Below are 9240 nucleotides of genomic sequence, written 5' to 3'. Positions count from 1 at the left end.
TTGAGTCAGTGTGGTATGAGACAGATAATCTTTGAAAAATTTAAGCTCCTCTTCTTTCTCCTACTGCTCCCAGTGCTAACTAGAAACAACTAATCAGAGCCAGGAGGAGGGTCTTAGTGCTGCCAGTCACCCCTGTGTGTGGCGCTGCTCGTCCCTCTCTCCTTCTCTCTGCAGCTAGCACAGCCTGTCACGAATCCTCAGGCTAGTTAACGTAGCCACTCCCGACGGCGGATAAACAGTTTCTCTGTAACGGTACGTTGTTTCTCCGCCATTAGCACATTTAGCAGCAAGTACATGAGATTGATTGACAGAACTTCCTCCTGGCTCTGATTGGTTGTTTTTGGTCGGGATGACTCAGAAGCGGTTCATTTCTTTAGCTTGTTACTTTTTAAACTTTTTTCTGCTCAGAAGTTATAAAATAAATTAATGCAGTGACTAATTTGAAAAGTTTTCCCTCATTGTTGCCATACCTCACTTCTGTTTGCTCAGTAAAACTAGCAATGGATAAAAACAAAGACACACTATTAAATTATCCATTTTGCTTTAAGCTTTGACCAGATGGTGCTTTGGACAAAACCAAAGTAATTTGCTTTCTTAGCAAAGGTGAATTTAATTACCACTGAAGCAGTTCGTCATTTACATATCAGCTGAAGGCGAAACAACTCGGTGTGGCGGGAGGGAGGAGGGTCTGCGACAGACACGTCCCAACAGTTTGGAGCGAGAGGTGGGCCACTGCCGAAGGAACCAACAGCTGAAACAGAGACCGTCGGTCGCTGGTGGCTAAAAAATGTCAGCCTGTAAACATTGTTGATGTGATTCAGGAGGAGGAACAGATCTGTGGTTTTCCAATGTTCTTCACCAAAAAATGAATCAGGCTTTTAATTAAGTTATATTGTGCATTTTTTACATGCAAAATCAATTTCAACACTTTTAAACAGTGTTTGAGTAAAAACAGACAATAAGCAATAAGTAAACAACTTTCACTTTTATTGTCAACATTGTTATATTTGCAACATAATTCATGCAATCCATCTTTATTACGTTTCCTTCAAAGGTGATCGATACTAATTTGAACAGATTTGCTATTAATTAGTTTATTTTATTAATCGATTAACAGCTCTAACTTAAACCTGTTGGTCAAATCAGTGAGTAAAGGTAAAACAAAATGTGCATTTAGATTATATATGCAGTCAGATAATGGGAGGAAAGCAGAACATTTTGGGAGATTTACTATACCAGAAGAGAAAGGATCCTATTTCCAGGCTGAACACATTATTATAAGAGAACATGGACATGGGGTCAGTTAGCAGTGGTCATCAGAGTCAAACTCTAGCTGATGGAGAACATCTCAAACACTCGGAGGATAAATTGCCATCAAAGTCAGAAAGAAACGAGGAGACGAGTTTATGTTGAGACTTCAGAGCGAAGATGAAAGAGAAGAAAAAATGTGTAAGGCTCGAAAAATATAAAAATTGATAGCAAATCCACTCTTCTGGACCCAGAGTTCAAGTAGATATGCTAATAAATGCTAACCAGGCTAACAGGGCATTAAAAAGCCAATTAGAAACCCAACACAGCTGTACTCAAAAGGATGCAGCCGACAGGCTGTCCAGATGATCTGATTTAAATCAATCCATACTCCATAGACACTGGTTAGAGCAACACAGGAGGGGTGGAAGGTACAGAGGTAATAAAACAACTTTAAAGAAAGTTGGAAGCATGAAAGTAAAGCTCCAACTTTGTGTAGGGTTAAAAACGACAACGACTTTGTGAGAATATTTATAAGGAGAAGAGATAAATGCATTCTGACAGAATAACGTTTACAATGTGGGAGACCATTTTCTCTGGTCATTTATATTTTAAACCTGTACGCTTTAGCCAGTTGTCCCGGTGGGATAGACAAGGTTCTTTTTTAAATGGAAAGTGTTTTACACACTTTTTACTCCCCATAAATTATTCTGCGACAAAACTTTTCAGGAAGGGAGCATGTCCAATTGTCCGATCATTCTTTTAAGAAATTGTTACATGTGTTTCAGAGGGGATTTGAACAAAGCTGGAGGGGCATGTAGCTGATAATTTAATGTAAAATTCAACATCGGTGGACACAGCTGAAGTCTTAATGGGGATCTGCTGTTTCTACAGCCTCAGGGCTCAAACTACAACTACCACAAGATACACGTTTTATTGAAATGTTGAAAGCAGAATTGATGAATAGTTAATGTTTCTGCTATTCCCAAAACAAGGGCGTGTTTTAGTGTACAACGCCTGAACAGCAGACCTCAGCTGAGGGAAGGTGACATATCTGGAACTGCAAATTAATGACAAAATCTGCAGTTTTTTGGGGGGATTTTAATTTTATCTGTGTGTATATATATTTAAAATTTTGATCTAAAGTTTCCACATACTTTAAATGCGCCGTCACCCTGCATTAGAAAATTAACTTTGATTTGATTTGGAACATAAACACACAAGTTTATGTCCCAAATCATAAAAGTTCAAGGGAAAACGTGACGACGGTTCACAAACCAGGAAGTAAACAATCCAAGTGTTACCTCTGGCTATGCGGTGCCTTCGACTGCTGCAGGCTGCAGAAACTAACGTTCCTGCAGAAATCTGACTGCAGGCACATAAACACTTTGGAAAAGATTCACACAACTCAGAGAAAAACTAAATTATGCACACATACAACACCTTCAAAGTATTTATACCTCAAACTTTTTGTTGTTTTACGGCAAACACATTCAAAGTAGAGCATCATGTTAAAATGAAAGAAAAAATAACTTTGTTTAGTAAATTAGAACCTAGTGTCATGCTTATTTATTATTTAACTCAGAGTTAATAACACTTGAGCTTTGATCTGTTTTCCATTGCAGGTAAAATACTGACTATTGATCTATTCTCACACATTCAATAATCCCCAGAAGCTCATCTCTATTTTGTAACTGCAAATATCAGCGATAGGATCATGTTTATCCCAGCATGAGTAAAGAAATGTTTTATGTCTTCAGCATGTTCGTTCTCCACAGCACACACCGTTTCGCACGTTGACAAAAATAGTTGCTCACTGCGTAAAACGCCGCTTTCTATACGGTTTGTGTTCCACTTATAAATTTGATCCTTCCTGTGACTTGGTGTCAACGTTGCATTTATTCTGGCAACTTTTCCTTTAAGTTCACATTTCTGGTTTGGCAGGAACTAATAATTGTTCCGTCAAACGATTCTCCCACCTGAGCGGTGATTCTGTGCAGCTCCTCCAGAGTTACCATGTGCCTCTTGGCAGCTTCTTCGATTAATTATTTCCTTCTCATGGATGCCAGTTTGGGTGGACAGCCACATGTTGGACATGTCCTGCTCAGATAGTTTTCAGTGAAATTTCAGTTTTATAGCCAAACTGCTTCAAAGTAATGCTGCTGTTTTGTTATTGCAATATAATTTCATGCAATGTGAATAACTTCAACTGTGTGGACTGGAATACATCTCTGCTAATGATGTGTTCAGAAACAAAACCATGTTTTTAATTTAGAAATACAGATGTGTTTTATTTTCCCCAGTAGCTGCCGAGGCTGTTTCAAAATCCTGACATGTGGAAAACAAACGGATACAGAAAGTATTCGGTTATATGCAACTGGTCAGAGTCGGTCATTGATCACGACTGTGAACGAGGAAAGATTTGGTTTTTAAATCCTCACAGCATACAGACAAAGTATAAACGTATAAACTTCAGACTAAATAAAATAAGGATGCATGAACAATATTTATATGTATTTGCAACCATTGTTTTGGCCAAGGTGTTGCTTTTGGCGTTTGTAATTGTCGTGGGGGTAATTAATTATTGTGAACCAACTCAAACATCAAAACATAAAATAAAATCAGATTTATAATTTTACTTTGTTGCATCCATCGTTTTGTGCATCCCAGCTTCCATGTCTCTCTTCTTGCTCTGTCCGTCACAACAGAAATGCTCTTCTGTCCACATTTTCACATTAAACTCTACTGAGGCAGTTATAAATAATACACATTTATGCTGTTCAGTTAATGACGTGAAATATGAAACAATCATGGCGTCTAAAATGATAAAACTTTGCTTTTTGAAACTAGTTCTACTAGTTTAATAATCTGTTTGTTCTGCTAACAATGAATTTTTGAAACATGGAGACAGAAGCTTTGACCTCCAGTAGCTGTGACAGAACGTGTTGAAAGTCAGAGACCAAAGAGGCGAATGAGATTTCTCCCTGAACAACCTGGCTTCATGTTCACGTTTCCTCTTCACACGACAGCTCAGGGGCTGAAGAGTTTTAATCTGGCTGCAGATTTTCTTCCGTAGGTGTTTATTTTGACCCATTTTATAAATTGTTCATGAAGCTCTGTAATAATTCAACGTTGAAACCTGCCACCCAGATGAATCCTCTAATCGTTATGTGTCACATAACAGCGTTTTTGCTGAAGATCTATTAAATGTCCACAGTGAAATCATTTATACAGACAGAAAGTCTGCTCTGTGTGGGGAAGGGCTGATTCTTTCACGCCAACATTACTAGATAAAAATCAAATTAAATCAGTTTATTGTTTTCAGTGCTGAGCCATGTTTATGTTCGATTCTATGTGCAACTTCTCCAAAGAGGTGAAGTAAAATAAATGGGTTTTTCAGTATTCACATCACTGCCAGAACCTCAAGACAATCATGTGCATGAGTTCAAAAATCCTGCTGAAGCTCTGCAGGAAATTATAATTAGAGTGGAAAACATTCTGTCAGAGTCTTAGTGAAGTTTGATTTTGTTTTTTTCTCTCACTGTCAAGAGAAACGGAATAAAAATGCAGATGAAACAGATGTCTTTTTCACAACAACATCTCTGACTGGAGTCTCACTCACTCCCTTTTGTTTCTCTCTATCTTCCTGTTTCCTGTCTTTGGCTCCACCCTTCCTGTTCCGTCCTGTACCTGCCTTGCCCTTGCTCCAATAGAGAGATTCACACATGGAGAACTCTGAGCGTGGGGTATCGTATGTTTACTTTTAGACATGAACACATCCACTCCGTTGCTCACTGTGACTCTCACTGCTGCTTTGCTGACATTTTTCATTGTTCCTACTTTCTCACATGTTTTTGCCAAACAGAGTTGTAGAGAGTAATCATGAGTAGTCAGTATTTTACCTATAAATCAAAAACTATTTCAAGTATGATGAAAGCAGGGTAAATTTAAGAACAGATAACAGGATTTAGATCTTTACTAGAAGTTCATATTTATATTTATTCACCATGTTGCTTAAGGTTTGCTTTTACGGTTGATATTCTGCCGTAATATCTGCGTCTGCTCATGTTTCCTCTCTCGTTACATAGAACCTAAACAGCAACTTGTAGTGGAAAAGGTTAAACACATGGATTTTTCTTTTGATGATTATTTTTTAATGCAGTTTAGTGTATTTATATAATGCCAGTTCTCAACACGCATGTAATAGCAGTTTACAAAGAATCACATTTAATCCAATCACACATATATTCCAACTGATCCTAGTTCAGTCAATTTCAATTAATTATTCAAATTGGTTAAAACGTTTTCCGTCTAATGAGTAAAACCATCGACTCTCTGATTTCCAGCATTCACCCCTTTTGTTACAGATTATTACAGATGATCTGGATACAAAATTGTTGTTAAATTCAGAGTTATATATATTTACTGTTTTAATCTAATCCCAACCGTAACCAACCTAGTTATTTCTATATAAGAAGAAAATATTGATATGATCTGCCAAAGACCCTTGTTGGGAGGTAGGTACTTTTCTCCATGAAAGTTGACAAATATCACTTTTTAGTTGTAAATTACGAAACATTTTTGACATGTTTATTGCTTTGCCATGAAACCAAAGTTTGAAACAGTTGCCCCACACATAACATCTCTAATTTGATGTGATGTGGGTTGATAATAATGATCGAAATGTCTGAGTAGCTTCAATGATTCTGAAAGAAAAACTAAAATCCAAACAATCATCGATGAATCCTAATTTTTACATTTTCCTGACGTAATGCCAAGGAATGCATTTCCAACGGTTTATAAGGAGGAGAAAAAATTAGTTTTTTTAACCTGACTGCAGATGATTTAGCCATCAGATAGTGTGTATAATGAATAATCAAACACTTTGGACAGAACCTCAGGCTCGGCGTATTCTCACTCCACCCTGGAGAAAAGCACAAATCCCACAGCGAAAGGGTTTGTCCGTTTTTGGCGTTTGACACAAACTGTGGAGCATAACTAATTTAAGGCTGTAAGAACATTTAGAAATGTGGCTGCTTAAGATAAAAACAGACAAAAGAAGAGTTATTTTTGATGAGAATCCTGATTCTTCACATCCAGGTGGCTCCACCTGGTGCAGATACTCACAGATTCTCCCTACAAACCTTTCAAAAAAATCAGAAAACTGTTAATTTCCTAACAGATTAAGAGACAAAGCATTTGAAGAAACCGGTATCCTCGTTAAACACAACTCACCGTTCCAGCTCGGGGCAGCAGACGTGCCGTTTACCTCCCACAACTTTTGGCATTAATGTTGTGCTGACACAGTTCACATTCAAATATTAATTGCTGCGGTTACAAATCCCCATTCTGTTGAAAAGACTCAGAGAATGTGCTGTCCTAAGCAACACTTACAGACGAGAGTGTGAAACATGAAACACCTAATATATTAGTCTGAGTGACACGTGTGTAATTTTCTCTTGGCTGTTTGAGGGCTGGGAAGCCACAAGGAGTTTAAGCTCTGCTCAGCACCATTACACAGCCAGATCTGTGTCACTTCACAGCTTAAAGCTCAGGCTTCTCCATTCCTCTGAGAGCTTTAATGCATGCCGTTACACAAGTCCTCATTTATGCGCCAGCACATTTTCTTTGTTTTCCTTCATTGCTGAAAAGTGCATCTTTTGGAATGAGTGCTGGAAATATTTAGCTGCACATTTAGCTTTAAAATGGCGACATGTGACTTTTGGTTTTCATCATTTAGTGGAGATCTAGGCCAACTAACATGAAATGCTTTTAGTAAACATTCCCCTTCATAGCAATACTATATACAGACAATTTCTACTGATATTGTTTTGTGTGCACCGGATTTTATGTGCAATACTTTTTAGTAATTTACTTTGATGTCTTGTAAAAACAACAGCACCGTCCTGCGGTGTTGTTGCTGCATGTGTCGTCCACCATCGTACATGTTATGGCAGAAAATTAGGCAGAGAAACGATGAAGTTTTGCGCGGCATGGTGCAGGCTGTTGTGGGAGCAGGTTGGTGTAATTGAATTGTAGATCAGAGTAAACAATCATGTAGGAACTGAAACACTGAAGCCAGCCAACCGCCTCCAGTAACAGGCGAAAAAAGAGGTTAAATAATTAGTGAAAGTTTGTAGGTTAGAAATTGTGTTTGGCTCTGACAAATAAAATATAGATGGATGATTAAGCAGGGGGATATGTGGTAATATCTTTCCAAATGAAAGTGACGCTTCTTAAATATCTCCACCCACACTGTTCTGGGCTCTGAGACAATCCACTCTGAGCAGGCAGTTACCGCTGTGGATTCGTCTTTCGCTAATATAATCCTACTTTACATTTACATTTACATACACCTCCTTACTTCAGCTTCACTACTGCATACTCAGCTGCACTTTTTAAGTATTACAGACAGAAACATAGACATCAGAAAAGCATGTTTCCATAGCTGTTGATACAATGTGGGGGAAAATGAAGCTTCTCTAACTGCTTCTTTGGTTTCTGTCTAAATGTACCACTCACTGAAATGTAGGAAACATTTTAATTCTGCTGCCCTTTACAACATTAGTGTGAGTTCATTAAAGTTTGAACACATTTTCACTTTTTCAGCTTGATGTCTGGACTTTGACTGAGCCAGGCTAACGTCGTAATGCTATAGACTTTTCTAGAGTATCTGAGATAATATTCCTGTTTATGAACAAGTTTAGATGAAGCAGCAGAAAGAGGCCTTCTTATTTGTCTCTGTAGTACTTTGGCAAACAGAGGACCTGATCAGGGGCGGAGCTATAGGAGGGGGTGGGGGGGCGGCTGCCCCCCGAACCGGGCCGGATGGGGGCCCGGGTCTGGAGGTGCCAGGGAGGGAGGAATGGTTTCAAGTTGCTTAAATGTCTGAGTATAGACGGAGAAAGTGCGCCCCCTCCTGTTGAGAAAAGTGTATTTAATGTTAGTTACCGTCCCCAATCAGTTTCCAACAGCTGATGCACGTAAGGGGCCCGGTGATTCGTTAGGGGCCCGGTAATTGGCCCCGCCCCCCCGGCCCGACGCTGACTTGTTCCGCTAGTGGACCTGATGGTCAATAAAACAAACCCAAATCCTCCAAGACGAGGCGATTATATTTTCATGGTACATTTTCAGCAACAAGGCAATTCAAAGTTCTTGACAGTTGGTATGAGTTTGATATTTTTTCCAACGTAACCAAGTAGAAAACGTTAATTTGAGCTTAGTTTTTATCTTCACTGTATCAGAAGTCAGAAGGACGTACACAACAAAAATGCATATTCATTTTTATGTCTTATTTTCACTTAGAGTGGGACTTTTATTTAACTTTGATTTACTAATTACATACATTTTAATGATTTAAAAAAGTTAACACAATTAATTGCTTTTTTTTTTTACATGTAAGGGTTTCAGTACCACTTTTGTATTTTCGTCTTTCTGGTACACAGATAAATCTGACGCACAAGTTACGACCAAGCCGATTCTCTTGGCTCATTGGGGATTCGTATTTGTGTCAAAAACGATTTTATTGGACACTAAAAAACACTATCGTTGAGTGCAAGTTGTGCAAAATGGAGTTGGCCTACTAACAAAACTATGTAAGCATGTCAATGCTAAACATGTTGCACCGATGGTAATGTCTGTGTTCGCATTTCTGAAGGATTTCTGTCAAACAGCTGACAGGTGTGCACTCAGATCAGAAATGTAGATTATGACTAAAATGTGTCCTAAGACTGAGCCCTGTGGTTCACCTTTTATGACCTGAAGACAGACGGAGCTTACTCTGTTCATCAGCACTCATTGTGTTTTACGTGCCATGTAATCTGCAAACCAATAGGTAGCTTGTTTGGAGAAGGATTTCTAAAAATAAATAGCTGAAGCAGAATAATTCAAAATATTTATAAATCCAAGGCATTAAACACCATTAAAAAGCTTTAGAGCAACAGAAACATGAAAAAGTTTTAGAGCAGCAGAAACATGAAAAAGTTTTAGAGC

At 38.4% G+C, this 9240-nt stretch overlaps 1 protein-coding gene across 14 annotated transcripts in view; it reads left to right on the top strand.

The window, feature by feature from the left end:
• The window catches only part of ptprt (protein tyrosine phosphatase receptor type T), a 316254-nt gene that overhangs the window by 209807 nt on the left and 97207 nt on the right, over window positions 1–9240 (top strand). For 6 of the 14 annotated variants that reach the window (XM_017304832.1, XM_017304829.1, XM_017304831.1 and 3 more), the window contains one exon: window positions 4962–4994. The exons of the other annotated variants lie outside the window; for them this stretch is intronic. In XM_017304832.1, the coding sequence (XP_017160321.1) occupies window positions 4962–4994 (33 nt within the window). The remainder of the gene's footprint in view (window positions 1–4961; window positions 4995–9240) is intronic. 14 annotated transcript variants of the gene reach the window in all.

This window comes from Poecilia reticulata, linkage group LG5, assembly GCF_000633615.1.
Source record: "Poecilia reticulata strain Guanapo linkage group LG5, Guppy_female_1.0+MT, whole genome shotgun sequence".
Taxonomy (NCBI): Eukaryota; Metazoa; Chordata; class Actinopteri; order Cyprinodontiformes; family Poeciliidae; genus Poecilia; species Poecilia reticulata.
Note: the sequence above shows the minus strand (reverse complement) of the source record. Positions and strands in the feature narration are given on the sequence as shown.